The sequence below is a fragment of the Mustela lutreola genome, chromosome 8, assembly GCF_030435805.1.
Source record: "Mustela lutreola isolate mMusLut2 chromosome 8, mMusLut2.pri, whole genome shotgun sequence".
Classification (NCBI taxonomy): domain Eukaryota; kingdom Metazoa; phylum Chordata; class Mammalia; order Carnivora; family Mustelidae; genus Mustela; species Mustela lutreola.
In genome coordinates this window covers 83,825,508-83,847,343 of record NC_081297.1, presented here as the reverse complement: position 1 = coordinate 83,847,343, position 21,836 = coordinate 83,825,508, and the positions used below count along the sequence as shown (strand labels likewise).

General features: G+C 39.6%; 3 protein-coding genes across 15 annotated transcripts in view; all 3 read right to left on the bottom strand.

Moving 5' to 3' along the window:
* Positions 1–12,911, bottom strand: part of LOC131839874 (small ribosomal subunit protein mS35) — a 64,644-nt gene extending 51,733 nt beyond the window's left edge. Inside the window, exons 1-4 of one of the 3 annotated variants that reach the window (XM_059187599.1) lie at positions 12,742–12,911; positions 8,807–8,853; positions 7,030–7,197; positions 4,012–4,072 (exon numbers count right to left, since the gene is read on the bottom strand). In XM_059187599.1, the coding sequence (XP_059043582.1) occupies positions 4,012–4,072; positions 7,030–7,197; positions 8,807–8,853; positions 12,742–12,853 (388 nt within the window). In that variant the 5' untranslated portion in view covers positions 12,854–12,911. Of the gene's footprint in view, positions 1–4,011; positions 4,073–7,029; positions 7,198–8,806; positions 8,854–12,632 lie in introns of all 3 variants that reach the window. The other 2 variants (XM_059187598.1, XM_059187600.1) reach the window with 2 other exon arrangements.
* A 5,269-nt stretch (positions 12,912–18,180) lies between these two features.
* Positions 18,181–19,682, bottom strand: LOC131839877 (rab15 effector protein-like). The gene has a single exon (XM_059187607.1). The coding sequence runs from the start codon at positions 19,138–19,140 to the stop codon at positions 18,430–18,432; it is 711 nt and encodes a 236-aa protein (XP_059043590.1). The 5' UTR covers positions 19,141–19,682; the 3' UTR covers positions 18,181–18,429.
* A 152-nt stretch (positions 19,683–19,834) lies between these two features.
* The window catches only part of PPFIBP1 (PPFIA binding protein 1), a 177,583-nt gene continuing 175,581 nt past the window's right edge, over positions 19,835–21,836 (bottom strand). For all 11 annotated transcript variants that reach the window (XM_059187571.1, XM_059187572.1, XM_059187573.1 and 8 more), the window contains one exon: positions 19,835–21,697. In XM_059187571.1, coding sequence (XP_059043554.1) covers positions 21,611–21,697 — 87 coding nt within the window. In that variant the 3' untranslated portion in view covers positions 19,835–21,610. The remainder of the gene's footprint in view (positions 21,698–21,836) is intronic.

Here is a 21,836-nt window from a genome sequence, read left to right as displayed (position 1 = left end):
AGGACCCTGGGATCATGACCTGAGCCAAAGGCAGAGGCTTTAACCTACTGAGCCACCCAGGTGACCCTCTGCTTCAGATTCTCTTTCCCTCTTCCTCTCTCCGTCCCCTCTGCATGCTCTCTCTGCCAATATCTAGGAATCAATAAATATTGTTCAAATTCAATAAATTTAGAACTGGCAATATAATCATGGTCTGGTGATTACTTCCATTTTACGTATGTATAATGAAAAATATATATACTAACATAACTATACATATATAAAATATACAGAGAAAGAATATATAATAAATACTGTATAGAAAGAGACTATATGGGGCACCTGGGTGGCTCAGTGGGTTAAGCCTCTGCCTTCAGCTGGGGTCACGATCTCAGGGTCCTGGGATCGAGCCCCCTATCGGCTCTCTGCTCAGCGGGGAGCCTGCTTTCTCCTCTCTATTTGCCTGCCTCTCTACCTATGATCTCTCTGTCAAATACATACATACATACATACATACATACATACATAAATATGAGACTATGTGGAAAAAATAAGCAAATATACTCTCAGCAAGTAATTATCAGACCTAAACAATGACTAAAAGAGAACACTTCTAAAATGAGGGGCTGAGGGGAAAGGAGAAATAAAAGACTACTGCTTTTCATCATCAGTTTTTCTGCTACTTGATGTTACCACATCTATGTATCACTATGAAGTTCTTATTTTAAACAATTTCTTCAAGATAACTCTCTGCAAAGTATCCCATTACTGACTCTACTAACTATTGACTTGGCATCTTTCTACATTATCTTCAGTTTGGATTATACTGACTTCTATCTATAGGCAACACTCTGCAATATTTTCTTCCATCACTTTATGTATGTGCTATCTATAATGCAACAATTAAGTCCCTAGTCTACCTGAACAAGGACTACAATTTCCGGTTCTATTTATTATTCATAGCTACTTGCAGAGTAGTCTGCAAAAAAAAAAAAAAAAAAAAAAAAAAGGAACTTGCAGATTTGACATCTTAACAATTCACTGAAAACTTGAAAATTTTTCTAAAAAAAGGAGAAACTAGCAATGAATATAAGACAATTTAATACAATAAAAATGAGGTTTTGTTCTTCCGTTTTTATTGAGATATAGTTGACATAAAACATTGTGTAAGTTTAAGGTACACGGTATATTGACTAGATGCACTTAATATATGTTGCAACATGATTACATTCACAACACTAACACAGTGTCACGTAATTACCATTTCTTCTTGTGTTAAGAATATTTATGATCTGCTCTCAGCAAATTCCAGGTAGAGAACACAGTATTAGTAACTATAATCACTATTCTGTATGTTAGATTCCCAGAACTTATCATAAAACTGGAAGTTTGTATTCTTTGACCAACATCTCCCTCCCCCACGTAGCCCCTACTCTTCTGAGTTCAGCCTTCTCAAATTTCACATGTAAGTGAAATAATAATCCAATTGTTTTTCTCTGTCTTATTTCATTTAGTACAATGCCCTCAAGGCCATCTATGTTGTGACAGATGGCAGGATGTCCTTCCTTCTCATAACTAAATAATATCAAACACACACCCCACTTTTTTTTTTAAGGTTTTAATTTATTTATTTGACAGAAAGAGAGACTGAGAGAGGGAACATAAGCAGAGGAAGTGGGGGAGGGAGAAGCAGGCTTCCCACTGAGCAAGGAGCCCAATGCAGTGCTCAGTCCCAAGACCCTAAGACCATAACCTGAGCTGAAGGCAGACGCTTAATGACTGAGCTACCCAGGCACTCCCCACTTAGGTTGTTTCCATTTTTTGGTTGTGGTAAATAATGCTGCAGTGAACAGAAGAGTACAGATATCTCTTCAATACCATGTTTCCTTTTCTTTTGAAAAAAAAAAAAAAAAAAAAACATATATATATATATATATATATATACACACACATATACACATACACACACACATACATATATATATATCCAGAAGTGTGATTGCTGGATCACATGGGAGTTCTAATTTTTTAAGGGACCTACATACTATATTCCATACTGGCTATATCAATTTACATCCCTAGCCATTAGTACAATAGGGTTTCCCTTTTTTCCACACCTTCACCAACATTTGGTATCCCTTGCCTTCTGGGTGGTAACTATTTCTAGCAGGTGAGAGGCAACAGCTCCTTGTGGCTTCGATTTGCACTAATCTTTCCACAATTAGTTATACTGAGCATCTTTTCACTTGTCCACTGATGATTTGTATGTCTTCCTTGGAAAGACATCTATTCAGGTTCTCTGCCCATTTTTTAATCAAATTATTTGGGATATTTTGGTGTTGAGTTGTGTAAGTTTTTTATATATTTTATATAACCCTTATTAGATATATCACTTGCAAATACCTTCTCCCATTCAGTAGGTTGCCTTTTCATTTTGTTGATGGTTTCCTTCATTGCGCAAAAGCTTTTTATTTTGGTGGTCTCAAAAGTTTATTTCTGCTTTTATTTCCCTTTCCAAAGAGACATATCAAGAAAAATAGTGCTAAGATCAATGTCGAAGAAATGCCCATGTTTTCCTTAAGCAGTTTTATGATTTCAGGTCCACATTTATGACTTTAATCCATTCTGAGTTTATTTTTGTGTGTGACTTAAGCCAGTGGTCCAGTTTCATTCTTTTGCATACAGCTGTCCCATTTTCCCAGCATCATTTATTAGAGACTGTCTTTTCCCCATTGCATATTCTTGCCTCCTTTGTCACAGCTGAATTTACCATAGAAGCATGTGCTTATTTCTGGACTCTCTATCCCGTTCCATTGATCTATATGTCTACTTTTGTCCTGATATCATACTGTTTTGATTACTGTAGCTTATTGTATATCCTGAAATCTGAGACTGTGATATCTGCACCTTTGGTCTTGCTCAAGACTCTTGGTTATTCAGGGACTTTTGTGGGTCCATACAAATTTTTTGGATGCTTCTTTCTAGTTCTGTGAAAAATGCTGTTGGTATTTTATAGGGATTATATTCAATCTGTACTTTGTTTTGGGTAGTATGAACACTTTAACAATATTAATTCTTCCAATCCTCTATTTATTTTTAAATTGAGTTGTCTGGGATTTTTTATTATTGAGTTGTATGAATTCTTTATATATTTTGGATATTAACCTCTGACCCGAAGTTTGCAAATATTTTCTCCCATTCTGTAGACTGCCCTTTCCTTTTGTCAATGGTTTTCTTTGCTGTGCTATAGCTTTATAGTTTGGTATAGTCCCACCTGTTTATTTTTGCTTGTGTTGCCTTTGCTATTGGTATCGAATCCAAAAATCATTGCCAAAACTCACGTCAAAGAGCTTACTGCCTATGTTTTCTTCTAATTTTGTTTTGTTAATGTGATACATCATTCTGACTGATTTTTATGTTGGACCATACTTGCATTCCTGAAATAAATACCATTTGATCTGACATGATCCTTTTAATGTACTGTTGAATTTGATTAAGTAATATTTTGTTGAAGACTTTCTGGGTTTTTCTTGTAATAGAGTTCTAGTTTTATACCACTGTGATCAGAAAGGGTGCCTGATATGACTTCAGTATTTTAAAATTTGTTGAGACTTGTCTTTTGGTCTAACATATGATCTGTTCTGGAGCATGTTTCATATGTGCTTGAGAAGAATCTGTATTCTGCTTCTTTTGGATGCAACGTTCAGTAAACATCTGCTAAACCCATCCAGTCTAACATATAGTTTATATTCAGTGTTTCCTTACTGATTTTCTGACTGATCCATTTATTGTTGGAAATGGTATACTGAAGTCTCCTATTGCTATACTGCCATCTGTTTCTCCCTTCAGTTCTGTTAATATGTGCTTTATATACTTAGGTATTCCTATCTTAGGTGCATAAACTAAGATGCGTAAATTTAGGTGCATAAACAAATGTTATATCTTCTTGATGAACTGACCCCTTTATCATTAGAAATGAAATTTTTATGTTCAAAGTTATTGTTAAGTTCATATACTGAAACAATCACTTACCTTTAAGAGCTTCACAGTGCTTTTTAATTGCTACAGGAGTTAAATGCAGAAAATTGGGGATCTAAAATAGAGAAATTTAAAGGATAAATTCACTTACTACCTCAAAAACATAAAATAAAAATTTCATAAAACTAAATCCTAAGCACAAGAAACCTTGTAATAAATAAAATCTAGTTTTTATAATATTAATTCTATGTCACATGTGTTATGAATTCAATAAATGAATTCTGGGAAATATAGATTCATGATGTATCTTATGATGACTGGCCGTTGTGGGGGGAAAAAATGCTGTTTTTATAGTACTCTTCCTGCCAAAAATCTACAGGTACACATATTTTAGTTGTAAAACTAAAAGCACTCAAGGACAGAGATTATTGTTTAATCATCTTAATTTCCCTGGAATACAAAAAGACTACAAATTATTCAAGGTTCTACAGTCTTAACACTTTGGTTAACATCCTTCTAGACATCTCTTTAAAAAACAGATACATGTATATGACTTTACATAAATGGATTCATACTGTTCTAGAAACTGCTTTTTTTTTTTTTTGTCTATGTTTTTTTTTTTTCCAAGGGGAAACCATTTTATAAACATATATTTTTATCCCCAGGGGTACAGGTCTGTGAATCACCAGGTTTACACACTTCACAGCACTCACCAAAGCACATACCCTCCCCAATGTCCATAATCCCACCCCCCTCTCCCAAACCCCCTCCCCCCAGCAACCCTCAGTAGAAACTGCTTTTTAAAGATTTACTTATTTGAGACAGAGAGAACGTGCACATGTGTGCACACAGCTGGGAGGGGCAGAGGGAGAGGAAGAAGAATCTCAAGCAGACTCCGCATTGACTGCGAAGCCCAATGTGGGGCTCGATCGCACGACCTTGAAATCATGACCTCACCCAAAATCAGGAGTCACTCAACCACTGTGCTATCCAAACACCCCTAAACTAAGTTCCCTTCTTTCATTTAAAGAAATGATAAATTTCTTCAATGTGTGTTTTCTTTTATCCCTTGAAACATTCAGATTTCCAAATTTCATTTACCCCTCTCTAGCAGCAGTCAACTCCTTCTCCATATTACCATCTCATTTTTTAACCACCATCTTTTAGCAAATTATTTTTTGTTTTTCGGTTTTTCAATACTAAACATATATATATGCGATGTATATAAAAGTAGCATATAGGGACGCCTGGGTGGCTCAGTTGGTTAAGCAGCTGCCTTCGGCTCAGGTCATGATCCCAGCGTCCTGGGATCGAGTCCCACATCGGGCTCCTTGCTCCGCAGGGAGCCTGCTTCTCCCTCTGACTCTGCCTGCCACTCTGTCTGCCTGTGCTCGCTCTCACTCTCTCTCTTACAAATAAATAAATAAAATCTTTAAAAAAAAAAAAAAAAAAAAAAAAGTAGCATATAAAAGTAGCATACATATGCTAAGTGAAGTAAGTCAGAAAAAGAAAATACCATATGATTTCACTTACATGTGGAATCTAAAAACATAATGAACAAAAAGCAGAAACAGACCCTTAAATTCAGAGAACAAACTAGTGGCTGGAGGGGAAGGGACATGGAGGGATGGGAGAAATGGGTGAAGAGGAGTGGGAGATAAAGGCTTCCAGTTATGGAGTAAGTAAATCATAGGGACAAAAGGTAGAGCACAGAAAATATAGTCAATGATATTGTAATAGGGCTGTATGGTGACAGATGCTAGCTACATTTGTAGTGAGCACCGTATAGCACAAAAACTTGTGAAACCACTACGTTGTATACCTGAAACTAATGTAAAATTGTGTGTTAACTATACTTCCAATTAAAAAAAAGAAGAAAAAGATTCTCATATAGTGGAGAACACAGTTTATGACAATTTTACCGTATATAACATGAACCATCTAAGATATGCCTTCTCAGGCAAAACATATTCATATTTTCTTTAAAAAGGTTATAGTTCATGGCACCTGGGTGGCTCAGTTGGTTAAGTGTGTGTGTTCGGCTCAGGTCATCCTGGGATTGAGCCCTGCATTGGGCTCCCTGCTCAGTGGGGAGTCTTCTTTTCCTTCTGCTCCTCCCCTCCCCCTGCTCATGCTCCCACGTGTTCATGCTCTCTCTATCTTGCAAAAATAAATAAATAAAATCTTCAACAAAAAGCTTATAGTTCATAAATCATTATAGATGCTACCAACTGAAGCATTGAATATGACATATTTTGCTTCACGAAATAAAGAAGTTGAAGGACTATAACAATATTAAATGATATTCTACTTTTCTGGGCAGAAAGTTTTAGAATCTCTTTAAAAGTAGATTTCAAGGGTGTCTGGGTGGCTCCATGGGTTAAGCCGCTGCCGTCGGCTCGGCTCATGATCTCAGGGTTCTGGGATTGAACTCTGCATTGGGCTCTCTGCTCGGTGGAGAGCCTGCTTTCCCCTCTGTCTCTGCCTGCCTCTCTGCCTACTTGTGCTCTCTCTCTCTGTGTCAAAAATAAATAAAAATCTTTAAAAGTAGATTTCAGGGACACCTCAGTGGCTCAGCTGTTTAGGCGCCTCTGTTCAGCTAAGGTCATGATCCCCGTGATCAAGCCCTGCACCCTCTGCCTCTTGCCCCGTTGGTGTTCTCTTGTGTGCATGGTTCCTCACCCTCTCTCTCTCAAATAAATAAATAAAATCTTACCAAAAAAAAAAAGGTAAATTTCAGTCACAATTCTCAATCTCAAATTAGGTCATTTCATTTTTCTGAGTTCCACTTGAAAGATATAGGTAGAAAAAATACAACAGAAAAGAAAAAGCCAGAAAGGAAGCCATAGGATCAACTGGTTATATTCTTAAATGCTCAGGACTCTTTGAGTCTTCTCAACCATGGACCATCAGAATGTATCATCCATTATTACCTGAAAAAAAGTTTAAACTAAAATACAATACCTGCTGCTACATACTGAACCCTCAAGTACAAGGCAGGGTAGGAGTGGGAAGAGGACCAGCATTTCTTTAGAAATAATTCTTAGCCAATGAATCAGCAATTGGCCTTACCTTTAATAGTTCTAGATTTCCCTCCTTTGCCATGGGCACCCCCCTTTTTACCGGATAGCCCATTCGAATGGGAAGAGGTACAGCAGAAGGTTTAAATGGTGCTGCAACAGGATAAACACTAGGCCAATCTTGGTCAACAGTCATTGTCTCTGTCCTAGGAGGTAGTGCCTATAGAACATAAAATGGTTTAGTATTTTAAATATGAATATGATCTTTAATTTTAAAGCAAAAAACCTACAAAAAAAGAAACACAAGCACAATTGCAACTGATGTAAAATCTGACCTCTTATAAAGCTGCTGCTATTCAAATGAAAAACACCAAATCTACCTAATATTTTTGCACTGTTTCTGCAAAGCTTCTGGTAAGGATCTTCTTTAATAGCACACTTCCTTCACTAAAAATTTCTGTGGATTTAGACTTTTAGCAAATTTTTTACATTTTGTTGAAGAGTAACAATGTATTTTGAAATACAGATCTTCCTCAACTTATGATGGGTTTATTGGACACTCAGTGTTTAAGTTGAAAACACCATAAGTTAAAAACGCTTTTAATACACCTAACCTACCAAACAGCATACCTTAGCCTAGCCTGCCTTAAATGTGCTCAGAACACTTACATTAGCTTACATTTGAGCAAAATCTTCTAAAACAAAGCCTATTTTATAATAAAGTGTTGAATATGTCATATAATTTATTGAATACTGTACTGAAAGTTACAAAAAAAAAAGAATAGTTATAAGGTACAGACTGGTTGTTAAGTATATTGGTTATTTATCCTCATGACTCTGTGGCTATACCTAACTGACACTGCCCAGCATCGCACAAGCTCATACCGCATAATGCTAGCCTAGGAAATGATCAAAATTCAAAATTCCCAGAACAGTTTCTACTGAATGTGTACTGCTTTCTCACCACTATAAAGTTGAAAAATTATAAGCTGAACCAGTGTAAGGTGGTGAATGTTTCCCAAGTTAAAATAGTTTTCAAAACTTTATTGATGGAAGTCAGTACAGGAGAAGACACTGATAACTGAGAACTAGAGGAAATAAGAAATAAATAATATGAACTTGGAAAGAAGTAAGTAGGTTAAACTAACTGAATACATATATAATGAGAGATTATATGTCTCCTAGTTTCAGAGAACAGCTATGTGACAGTTTAGTCAATCACATTAACATACACGTATTTTTTAAAAAACTGTATTCATTAGAAGGGGACGGCTGGCATATAAAAGTAGGGTTTTAAAGAAGCAAAATCTGGCAATGCCCAATAATGCAATACCAAAACTACGGTAGTGTACGCCTTGGAAGAAGGTAATATTCCTGTGAAAATAACTACTCTAGATAATTATAATTTGGTACCAGTTAACTTCCATCTAATAATTTGTCTCTGTTCTGACTCCATCCTCAACAAGTGACCTTAGGATTCGGATTCTTTTATAGACTTGCCTACAGCGTAAGACCAAACTGGTGAGATTAATACACACATCCCAGGCTTCATAATTATTAAAAGCACCATCAAAAATAATTCTATATTCTAGTTTATATACCTATTTCCCAGGAATATGTGAGTCTATTTCTCAAAGATGATCCATTTCTTGGGGTACTGACAAAAACCAGTCAAAGAATAGAGCCAAAGCTCTGGCAGTCACCAACCAAGTACGCATCCCCTTGTGAAGCCTTCTCGGGCAGCATTCTTCTGCCTGATCATCAATATCTGCCTCACTTTAGAACTTCAGAGATCGTAAAGATAATATGTAGTAGAGCACATTGTTTACCTTTCTTCTCAGTGGTCTTTCATATCTGGGTGTTCTGCCTGCTGTACCTAAAAGACAACACAGTAGTTATAGAGAACTGAATATGTACAGTTGTTCAACAATGATCATGATCCCAAAACTCTGAGATTATTTCAGGTATTCATGAAAATGAAACAATAATCCATTTTCTGTAAGCTCTGGGACTAAATCATCTTAATGAAAAGTCAGAAATAGTTAAGAAAAGTCCAGTTACTATTTTTTTTAAGATTTTATTTATTTGACAGACAGAAATCACAAGTAGGCAGAGAGGCAGGCAGAGAGAGAGGGAGGAAGCAGGCTCCCTGCTGAGCAGAGAGCCCGATGTGGGGCTCGATCCCAGGACCCTGAGATCAGGACCTGAGCGGAAGGCAGAGGCGTAACCCACTGAGTCACCCAGGTGCCCCAAAGTCCAGTTATTTAAATAAAAAATGTATTGTGACTGATGATATAGTGAATTAATCACCTAAAGAAATATTTTTAATAAATGTTAAGGTTCATCATCAAACTCACTTTCCCAATTAAAATATCTAGTTAGAAATAAGAACTTTACATCTTTAAAGATATTTGAATGGAAATGTTTTAACTATAAATATACTTGCTCATATTTGGCATTATTTGGTTCCACCAAACAAAAACAAAAACAAAAACCTTTGTTTTTCCTTCTGTATTGCATATTAGAACATATTAGCCAATGTTACAGTAATGCCAGTAAAAACAAAAATCATGGCCATTCCTAATAAATCATATAACTATAGAAGACAGTAAGTTATTTACATACAGTATATAGCTTTCGTCTCTCTAAATGTTCTGCTTCATCACAGCATACAGTGCTATAATTATGTAGCACTTTCACATGCCAGGCACTATGCTACATGCTTTTCATTATCTCACTTAATCTTATTGTTCACAATAACTGGAAGTACTATTATTATCCTTAGAGGTCATTTAGAGCCGAGAAAAAGAGTTAGGGTGACAACAGGATTGCATATAGGACTCTCCACACTCTGAACCACTTCTATCTCTAGCTTTATCTCCCTTCACAAGGTCCCGCAGCTAAACTACACTTCCAGTACCAGAGCCTGTGGACTTTCTCCAAACTTACTGGCCCCTCTGCCTGGAATGTGCATCCCTTCCACCTGTCTGGTTTCTGACCCCTTCTGCCTCCCCATCTCATTTCTTTATCTGACACATTTTTATTCATCCCTTGATAGTAATTCATTTATTCACTCAATCAGAAACGGAGAAGGCAGCAATGAGCAAAAGAAACACAGACCTTGCTTTCACAGAATGTGGTCTGTCAAATAAGATATTTAACAAGTGATTTCAATAAATAGTCATACTATTATAGCAGAAGACAAAACTTAGTTAGTTGGAGAGAACTGCCCTGAAGAGCTGGATTTTAAGCCTAAACCTTAAGGATGAGCAAGAGGTAGCGCTGGGAACAGGCAAGTGAGAAAGTTTCTACACAGAAAAGGAAATGTAAAATCAATGGGAATAGTTCAAGATAGCTGAAATTTAAGACTAGAACAGAAAGGACATTAAGAAAAGAAGTTGGAAATATTTAATAAGCACCTCAACTACAATACATCATTAAGAGAGCTCTTAATTTTCTTCTTCCAGACTTCCTGACCCCTGTAAATGATACTGCCAATAATCCGATTACTCAGGATAAGAATCTAACCTGCTTCCCGAGACTTATTCTTATGCCCCATATCAAATCCATCAGTTAAGTCCTCCTAGCCGTTCCACTTTTAGCCCACTAAAGTTGGTTCTTCACACAGTGATTTTTTAAAAATATTTTATTTATTTACCTGACAGAGAGAGAGAGAGAGCGAGAGCGCGGCCAAGCAGCGGGAGCAGTGGGCAGAGGGAGAAGTAGGTTCCCCACCAAGCAGGGAGCCTGATGCGGGGCTTGATCCCAGGACGCCAGGATCATGATACAAGTCAAAGAAGGAAGATGCTTAACTGAGTGAGCGACCGAGGTGCCCCAGGGGTCAGTGATCTTCTAAAAGTATAAATCAGGGGTGCCTGAATGGCTCAGCTGGTTAAGCATCTGACTCTTGATTTCGGCTCAGGTCATGATCTCAGTCAGGGTCATGAGATCAATCTCTGCGTCAGGCTCCACATTCAGCAGTCGGCTTGTCCTTCTCCCTCTGCTCCTCCTCTCCTGAAATAAATAATTATATCACTTCCATGTTCAAAACCCTCCAGTATAATCCCAAACTTAAAATAAAATCCTAAAAGCCGTGCAAGATCAGATCATTACTTATCTTTCTAACATCTTTTTTGTTTTTTAAAGATTTTATTTATTTATTTGACAGACAGAGATCACAAGTAGGCAAAGAGAGAGGAGGAAGCAGGCTCCCTGCCAAGCAGAGAGCCTGATGCAGTACTCGATCCCAGGACCCTGAGATCATGACCTAAGCCGAAGGCAGAGGCTCAACCCACTGAGCCACCCAGGCGCCCTCTTTCTGACATCTTAAGACTACCACTTACCTATGTTCATTTACCTCATTGACTTTCTTTCTCTTCCTTGATCACACCCCTAAGCTTGTTCTCAATTCCTGGCTTTTGCACTTGCAGATCCCTATGTCAACAATGCTATTCGCCCCAGATCTTGGCATGATACCATGCCATGAGCTCTGCTCAAATGTCACTTCCTCAAGGAGGTCTTTCCTAACTACTCAAATTTTATCTACCCTATAGCCAGTACTCCTCCAATCTATCATTTTCAATACCCTGCTTTATTTTCCTTCAAAGCCCTAATCACCACCTGACACTGTACTGACATTGTTTTGTTTATACTCTGACTTACCCAAAACAATATAAACTTCATGAGGTGAGAGACCTTGCTATATCCCATTATCGAGAACACTACCCAGCACACAGTAGGAGTTAAGTATTTACAGAACGAATAAAAAACTTACAAGACACAATCATTAAGACGATAAAGGGCCACTCTGACAAGTTAAGGAATTTATCCTATCTTAAAGCAATGAGGAATCATTCACAGATTTTGAACAAGGGAGTGGCAAGGTAAGATTCGCTTTTTGAATACTTGACTCTATCGCTTCTCAGCCTTTTGGCTAAGATCAAGTGTGAATACTTCACTCTAGTTATGAGAATTCAAGGTAGGAGAGCATGAGCAGAAATAGGGGCCAGTAAAGAAACTACTGTAGAAGTGAGAGATGGTGGCCTAGACTGAACTCTTGGTAATACAAAGATTAGCGATTGTACAGACGGTAGCTTGGACAGCACCTGGTGAATGACTGGACACGCCCCCTCTTTGACTTAGCTTTTCCCGATTCCCTCCCGAGGGCTCTTCCTCAATGCCCGTTACTCTATTCACGCTTCCATTACAGCACCTCACACTGCATATAGTGTGACTCCGTTAACAGATCTGTCTTTTCCACAGATTCTTCCAAGTAAGAACAAGTGTCTTGAATGAAGGTCATCTCAATGATGTCTGTTGAATGAAGGTCATCCCATTTGGTGGCCTACCTAGGGCTGGAATTCAGAGCGGCAATTTGTCCCACGAGAGCTGTATGCTTCTCTTAACGTTCGAGAAAACCCATGGTTCAGCACTGCCCAACAAACATCACCCGGCACCAGTACCTAGCGTGACCCTGTGCCAGTGGCCGCGCAAAGGGAGGACCAGAAAGCGCGGGTCACTGTAAGGGGCTGGGGGCAGAAAGCTCGCAACGTCCAGCCCATCCAGAAGCAGAAATCAGCGACTAAAAATCCGATGACAGGGGTACAGAAAAGAGACCCACACCTGCGGCTTTGCTACCGGGAGCAAAGGACGTACCGGCTTCCCCAAGGCGGTGCGGACTCCGCCACCGCGGCGGCTAGCATGGATTCGGTGTTCCGCCCTCTCACCTCCCGCAAAGCCCGGAGGGGATGCGACAGACACTCACGAGGGCTTGGTATCGCGGAGCGGGTGGCCGGAGACACGGAGGTACAGAAAGCACGCAGGGTCCTGGTCCCCGGCTGCAGGGTCAGCCACGCGGAAAGCGCGGCAGCCGCCATGGTCGCGAGGACGGCAAGCCGGATGGGACAAGCGCAGTCGGGAGTCAAGGGGCGGCTCTGAGGCCGCTACTGCGCAGGTTCGCCCCGCCTTGCCCCGCCCCTACGGGGGACAAACAGGAAATAGGCGGGCCTGCAAAGTCCGCTTGGAGTCAAATGTGCAAGAAGATAGCCCCAAAATAGGAAAAACTAATAGAAGAAAACAAAAAGGTAACAAAATTTTTAATACATACATACATACATACGCAGTGAGTCCAAAGAGGACTGTAAGGGATGGGGAAAAATGTGGCTTACAGAAGGCAAATGTGATCTGGCTGGGATTTCAGATGACACAAGAGTCTGGCAGTTTACCTTAGGGCCCTGCTCCTTTGCCATTGCTGCCTTTCCACACTTTCTCGGTTTAAAGAAGTCTTGAGCTGGTGCAAGTGATATACTCTAAGAACGAGACAGTATCTGAGAGTAGTTAAAAGGATGGCCTCTAGCCAGACTACTTCTGTTTAAAACTTGACTTCATTTTTTCTTGGCTGGGTTGATCCTAATCAAGTAAATATAGCGAAAGCTCTGGGTGAACTGTTAGCCTACAGTGAGGGCCCTGTGTGCATAGGCTGTGACTGTTATTAATGATTTCGTTAGCTCCTTTGTAGATCAGGTTAGAATTACAAAAAGACCTCATCAAGACCTCAAAAATAATGGTCATTCTTTCTTTTTTTTAAGGATTTTTTAAAAAGTTTATTTGACAGAGCGCAAGAGGGAGCATGAGCAGGGGGAGCAGGAGAAGCAGGCTCCCTGCTGAGCAGGGAGCCCCAAGCGGGGCTGGAGACTCAATCCCAAAACCCTGGGATCATGATCTGAGAGAAAGACAGACACTTAATGACTGAGCCACGCAGGCGCCCCAATAATGGTCATTTTTTAAATGAGATTTTTTTTTTCTGCCCTCCTCTATTTCAATAAAAAGTTGTAGATTTGTGTGTCTGTAAAGGAGGTGAGTTCAAGGTCTTCCTGCCTCGAGGCATCTTGGATTGAAACCTATTTTGACAACCCTAGGATGGATTAATGTACAACCATTAAAAAATTATCCTCTATTGTTTTTAATAGGTACTATAATATTTAACCAAAGTACAAAATTACAGTAACAGGAATAACTGGGAACCAACACGACTGACTCTTGGTAAGCATACCAAGTAGAGCAGGGGGGTGCAGGTGTCCCAGAGTAGTGTGTGTGCAAGCATTCCTTGTGCTATGGACATCAATCAGTATTGTTGGGGGGTGGGGGAGGGTAATTGGCAGATAGGGACAAGTATTCGTGATAATCACCATTCTTATCTTTCCTGGCCTTTTACCATCCTATAACTGTTCCAAAGCAGAACTACAGTGTGTTAAATGTACTAGTTTCCTAGGGCTGCCCTAAGAAAGTACCACAAATTGAGTGACTTAAAATAACATTTATTCTCTCACCAGTTCTAGATGCGAAAAACCCCAAATCCAGGTGTTAGCAGGGGAAATTAATAAAAGGAAAATTAATAAAAGAAAATATCCAATAAAAGGAAATATCATTTAAAATGAAGTCTAGAGGCCAGATGAGGGAGCTCTCACATCCTACCACTAGCCAGCAAGTACAGACCCCACCAGGAACAGAGAGTACCTTAAGTCTTGCCAGTGGATACCAGTTTACTAAGCCCCGCAGGAAAAGACAGTTGTTCTCCTACCCCAGCAACAGCCCAGTCAGTAAGAGACTGTCACGATTAGCTAACGAAAAGGCAACATGCCTCAACAAACTCCCAGTTTACTCTCTAGGACTTTTCATCCATAACAGCCCCTCCCAACTCCCTTCTTTGTAACAAAGCAGTCCTCTCATTTGTTCTCCATACATGCCAATGGTTTTGCTGTAGCATTCATGTCCTAAACTGCAAGTCTCTGCTAATCCCTAGTAAACTCATTTTTGCTGGTAAAATAATTGACAGTTTTAAGATTAACAGTTTCTTCTGGAAGTTCTGAGAATCTGCTTATGCCTCTCTGCTCACTTCTGATGGTTTGCAGTAGCTTGTAGATATATGGCTCCAATCCCTGCTTCTGTCTTCACATGGTGAGCTACCGTCTCCTCTGTTTTTAAGATTAAAAGTACAGCCTTTTGGTCAGATGGGTATGGGGTTTGAATCCAGGCTCTGTTTTTTTGTGTTCTGGAGAAAATCTATCTAACATCTCTGAGCTTCAGTTTCGTGGAAAATGGAACCGTAAGATCTTCCTCAGAGCTGTTGTGATTTAAGTAGTTATGTTGCAGAAGGCAGAGTATAAATGGTGGTCATGGGGCCTCTGGGTGGCTCAGTGGGTTAAGCCTCTGCCTTTAGCTCAGGTCATGATCCCAGGGCCCTGGGATTGAGTCCCGCATCTGGCTCTCTGCTCAGCACGGAGCCTGCTTCCCTCTCTCTCTGCCTGCTTCTCTGCCTACTTGTGATCTCTCTCTGCTAAATAAATAAATAAAATCTTAAAATAAATAAATGGTGGTCATTGGAATTAAGCTCATGGTCAATACAGCTGTGATTTTTGTACTCTCCAGTTTGTATCTTCTAGTACAGTGAATTAATTACAAGACCTATACCATACAAATTTAGGGACAAAAGAATTATGAATCTTTACAGAATTACTTTATATTCAGGGATCTCTCGGTTTCTGAGCAGGAAGTTGAGACTCCTGTCCTCACCCTGCCCTCCTGTGTTTTCTTTTTGTCTTACTATCTCCCTAAGACGTTAGTGGATAGACATGACCAGAGTTAGAGGACCTAGAAAAATACTTACTGTTTTCCCAGACATCAAGTACAGTAAGGTTCCTTCTGAATTAAAAGAACTCATTTGCAATCCTGTCAGCAGGCAATAATATGTTTCATGCAGTGTAAACAGTAACACATGTACCTAGGAGTCACTAAGATTTACATAATTTTTCAGTTGGAAGAATTCTTAAAAGTGCAGTTGCTCACTTAGGATAAAAACTTTTTGTTCAGCTTTCTTACCAAATTATGGCCCTGCAAATTATAGCCAATGCTGCGTGGAATAATTTTAAATATTAAGGATTTTTATAATGGGGTTTTATTATATCTAAAACCCAGATTAATCCAGTGACTTTCTGTCAGAGAGCTACTTTTAGTTAAAACTTCTTCAAAACGTCTTAGTTAATAGCAAAATTCTTAATTAATTATGCAAATTTCTTAAGCAAATTCTTAATTAAGCAGAATTGTTAATTAAGCAATATTCGTAATGTTAACTCTCCAGCAAACTGGAGAGAGTGCGTATGGAGAGAGGGTGAGACTCCCGAAGGCTTAACTTTCTGTATTTCCATACTTTTTTACAGCAGACTGCAGATTTTTAAAAAATACAATATTTTTTAAATCAGCAAAACCTTCACATTTTTATTTTCACGAAAAAAAGAAGACATGGTAAGTCTTTGATTTATATCTTCCAGTTGTTTAGAACATGAATATTTACAATTTGTACTAGAGTTCCCAAAATTGTTAGCTTATAATTTAGTATGGAAAAATGTTATCACAAGCATCATCTCCTTCAAATTAATTGAACTCATCCCCATACCCTAACCACCTTCTTGATAGTTTCCTTGACACAGCATTGCTACAGATAGGGTCCACATATGCCAAGGAAACATTACTTGAGTGTCAGGGTAGCTTCCAGGCTCATTCAAAGTGTGTGCCTTTATTTCTTCCCTTGAATCCTTAATATTTAAGATGTTTAGAAATACAGCATTAATTGTGGTAGATTTCATCCCTACATCCAATCATCAGCAAACGCTGTATGCTTTACCTTCAACTCTTTTAACAGCTTCCCAGCTGCTCCCATGGGCTCGGATTTCACTCTTTCCTCCTTACAGCCTAGTCGCCACCCAGTAATCAAGTGAGGTGTTGTTTTTTGTTTTAAAGATTTTATTTACTTATCTGAGAGAGAGAGTGAGAGAGAGCATGAGAGGGGAAGAGGTCAGAGGGAGAAGCAGGACTCCCCGCATAGCTAGGAGCCCAATGCGGGACTCCACCCGGGGACTCGGGATCATGACTTGAGCTGAAGGCAGTGGCTTAACCAGCTGAGCCACCCAGGTGCCTAAGTGAAATTTTTTTTGAAGAGTAAGTCTGATCAATGTGATCAAGGCATGTCTGTCTGTCCCTTTATCACTCACAATAAAATTGGGTCCTCACAAGGGTGATTTGCTTGCTTCATTTGCTGGGTACTTCAATTTCAATTCCTATCACTCTCTCTCGAGCTCCCTGGACTCCATTCATACCAGCCGCCTCTGCTTTGCTTTACACACATTGACTTTGCTCCCATTTCAGGCTCTGCCTTTGCAGTACTCTAGGCCTAGAACATTCTTTCCCAGATCTCTCTGTACTAATGCTCTCCCTTTTCATTCAGATCTCTGGTCAATTATCCCTTCTCAGAGGTCTTCCTTAACCTAAATCCCATATATAGTAGTACTCCCTTCACTATCCCTTTATCCGTGCTTTCACATAACACTAGATATATTTTTAAGATGCATTTTATATAATCATATATTTGTCAATTGCCAGTCTTCCATCATTAAAAGAGAAATCGCCAAGAGTAGGGACTTTGTTCTTACTACTGGATTGGAAGGGTGTAGGACAACACCTGACATAAAACTAGGCATTTACCAATCATGTGAATGAATCTTTCATTTACATTCCTAAGCACTTTTTGCTTCACTTAGTTTTCCTCTCTTTTACTACTATTACAATTCCACCCAGGCTTTTAAGCAAAGATGCTTTTTATAAGTGGATACATGTTAATCATCATTACGAGGGATTGCTATAGGGGTCACTGTTTATTTATTTTAAATGTTTTATTTGACAGGGCGGGTGAGAGAGCACAAGCAGACAGAGTAGTAGAGGGAGAGGCAGAAGCGGGGAGCCTGATGTGGGTCTCAATTCCAGGACCCTGAGATCATGACCTGAGTTGATGGCAGATGCTTAATCATCTGAGCCACCCAGGCACCTCAGGGTTCACTGTGTTTAACGCATAGGGAAAGTGGACACTTCAAGCAAGTCCCAAAGTGAATCCTACCAAGAGTCTCTGTGCGCGGAGAAAGCAGCTGGGGAGGAGATGGGATCAAGGGCAGAGCTCACAGGAAGAGAGGGAATGAGGTTTTGTTTAGGAGTCCTGAATCGAACTGGTGCTGTCAGTGTAATTAATCCCATTCTGTAGTCTCACGGACCAGCTTATCCCCCACCCTGCCACCTCCCACCCAAGCAGTAAAAATACATTTTACACTTTACAGTTCTAGACTTATTAAACAATTAAAGACTTTTTCTTAGCAAATCAAACTTCAAGGCTGACTTTATTCTCTCCTCTCATTTTTATTATTGAATAAATTAATTTTCCCTGCAATATGAGCAGGGTTTTTTCCCCCCTGTTGTCATGACATTATATGCTTTGATCCAGGTGATTATTTTCTTGCAATGGAGGGTGGGTAGAGAAAAAAAAAAAAATCCCATGCTGGGATGATGCATGTGGATGAGCTCGCTGAAATACTTTTTCCTTTTTGCCTTAGTCTCTTTGCCCACGTCCAGTTCAGAGGATGCTAATATAAACCTTGCCCACCTCTCTCAGCCCATCTTTCTTACTCAGACAGTTCCCCAGCAGCTTTCTGATGGGCACACACTCTTCCGTTTCCAGGACAAACTGTGCCACGGCCTTCCGTCCTGGCAACTGGCCCCGCACGGTCTCACTTTTGACACTGTCCAGGACTACTCCTCTGATGTCTTTGGGCTTACCTGGCACCCCAAAGATGATAAACAGGCCCAGACAGTCATCTCCTATCAAGTGACAGAATTCTTCAAGCTTATCAAATCGACTTCTCTTCCTGGAAGACCCCCCTGCCCTGGATTCTGGAGGGGACATGTCACAGGGCTGAGATGCCACAGGAGGGAGGGAAGACATCTGCAGAGTTTGCACTGCCAGCTGAAGCCTGATCTGTTTGTCGGCTCCCCAGAAAGTCCAAATCCAGTCTGCCCCGAACAGTACAGCTTGGTGCTTGGTCATCTTGGTGGTGGTGAGCCATTCATCCACTCCCTTGTCTTGGCAGAAAGTGATGAAGTGGATTAAGAAGATCTCGTTCAGAGTGTTGGAAGCTGGGCACAGATTGCTCAGAGGATCTTCGAATCCAAGATACTCCCTCACTTTCCGAGCTGCATGGACTATAGCCTCGCTGACAACCTCACAGATGCTGGAATCCTCTTTGCTGTCCTTCGGAGGCAACTGTTGCGATGAGTTTTGCCCCATATTTCCTCTGCACCTGATCAATACTGCTTCCGAAGATCAAACGTATGAAGCTCATGCAGAATGACTTCTTCGGAGAAGTTTTACAGTGTTTTACAGTGAAGTCATGTCTGGTAATGCAGTCCCAGTTTTCCGACTCAGCATTGACGTGGCGTAGCTGAGCACATAGACACACAGCTAAACAAACATGCCCGGTCTCTCTGTTTGCCAATGAGGTGTGTTGTATTCACACATTCCTGCTGGTTTATTAAGTTAGAGATGATTAACTCTCACCAAAACATCTGTTCTTCTCTAGCGATGTTCACTCCACTTCTAATATTGGGCAATCTCTTCCAAGATAGGTTTCCGCTTTTCAAATTTTACTTAAAGACAGTATTTAGTTCTTTAAAGGAATATACATCTCCCTCTAAAACGAACTTCTTCAACTTTGATGGCGAGTCATTTCCCTTTGCTTTTCTAATAACCCCTCTGCTAGGATTCCTTACGCCCCACCCAGTCCAGCTGCCTATTTCCTTTTGTACAGAAATTCCTCAGAGCCCTCAAATTTCTACCTGTCAATATATGCTATAACCCTCCCCCATGAAATTTATGGGAGTTTGCAAATGATAAAGCATCTGTGTCACTGTTCTAATAGGTCAGAAATAAAGCCTACTGGGTATTCTGCACAAAGGAAAATAAAGTCACAGAGCATAAAAACAGGAGACAATTATCAACTGACTTTATTTCTTTTCATATGTTAAAACCAGCAGTGCACAATGTTTTGTAAATAAAATATATCTCATCAAAAAAAAATTTAACTTTATCACATATCATCAGTTATGTTACACTGCCCTGAATAAAGAATATTTGGCATCTCTAACAGTCTTCTGGCATATTTTTTTTAACCAGGTCTGAATAAGAAATTGTTTTTCAAATGGTGACATATGTTCACATTAAAAAAAATACTAGTATGTAAGAGTCCAATACAGTTACCAGACAATGAATAGTAGAGAGTAAAGGATTATTATTAGCATCAGATCATTTTAGTCACGAATAAACAGTAATTTGGTATTATAGGCCCTTGCTGAAAAGCTTGGTAACCTGCTAAGAACTTGCAAGATCACACCACTGATATTCAAATAGAATTTATAAGCAAATCCATGGGCACATACTGAACTGCCTCTCCCCACACCAATTTGTGACGTGTCTTTACCATGTTGGCTATCGTGGGAAGTGATGTAGTAGTGAATAAAAAATAGGTTATTTTTTCGACTACCCCTAAAAATAATGATAAACACAGTAAGTTTTTGCCACCGCTATTTCCTTTAGAAATAAATGTCATCTGGGCCCTGTGCTAAAAACATGAATTACGTTTTCTCATCAATATATAGCCATTCTAAAACTCATTGTGCAGCCTCAGCGTTACTGAACTCTGAGACGAAATGTTCAGATGCATATTCAGCTTAACAAAATCCCATCCACTGATAGCCTGAGAAATATACAATTAATAACAGTAGGTAGATGGTTAGTATTTTGATGTCATGAGATACTCAGCAAGAAGGAAAATAAGCAGCTTAATACTGTGAAGGTTTTTGTTTGGGTCTGATTTCTTCAGAAATTTCTACAAATTTGGGGGGGAACTTCTGAATTCATTTGAGTTAATAGTATTCAAATGTCCCTGGTGTTCTTCCTTTTGAGGCTAAAGGATCCAAGATGAAGGCTGAAACTTTCAACTCTTCAACAATTAACTGGGTGATGTGTCATCAGAGAAGGGGCATTTCATATACCCTAATTTAGTTGGGATGATCAATATTAACATCATTTTTAATATCATTAAAATTCAGTTTGGAGAAGGAGAGATCATCCCAACCTTTCGAGGACCAGTTGGTATATGACTGTTTGGAGCACTGCATTTGCTTTTCATCATCTCCTGTATGTCACAAAATAAAAGTTCTATTTTCTATGTACTAAATATATACACGTATTTAGAAAAATATATAAAATAGGACAAGAGGTGGCAAGTGGAGGTGGCCGCTGGCATTTAGCAGGCACGTGGAACACTTGAGGAAATTCCACACACGGATTTTGAAAGCATGTAATGTCCTATGCTGACAGCTACAGTGTTGTCACACTGACGTGACGAGATCATCCACGCACTGCTTCCTGATCCCCAAATCCTGGGTACTGTTGAATGGGAACGTGAAACGCTACAGTAAAACACTCATATTAAATGCAACACTTTAAATATATCACAGATTTTTACATTAAATAGAGGACAGACCACTACACTCTCATTCACCAGTGTCTCATTTTTCATGGCGTCCTCGGAATAGGCACACGCTGTCCCCCGCAACCCAGGCCTCCGTGTCCATTTCCGAGAAGGTGGAATGATCAATTGTATATAATCTGTTGTTTGTTCTAGATTCTTTGAGTTGTTTGAAAAATCAGGTGGAGGAAAGCCAAGGGGCTCCTCATGCTCGTCCAAGTGCTCAGATTAAACATTGGAGTCCTCGTCAGTGATGCTGGCACTGGGGGAACGGGCGGCAAAATCCCGAAACATGTCGTCCTCCTTTAACATGTGCTGGAAAACAAGGGGATGGGGTCATGAAACAGGAAGCAGGAGCTCGGCACGACACACGCTCCGTTAAAACATGCAGTCCTTTGGGGTTATTTTAAATATCTTTTTAGAATAACATTTTTATTTTAAACTTCTTCTCATT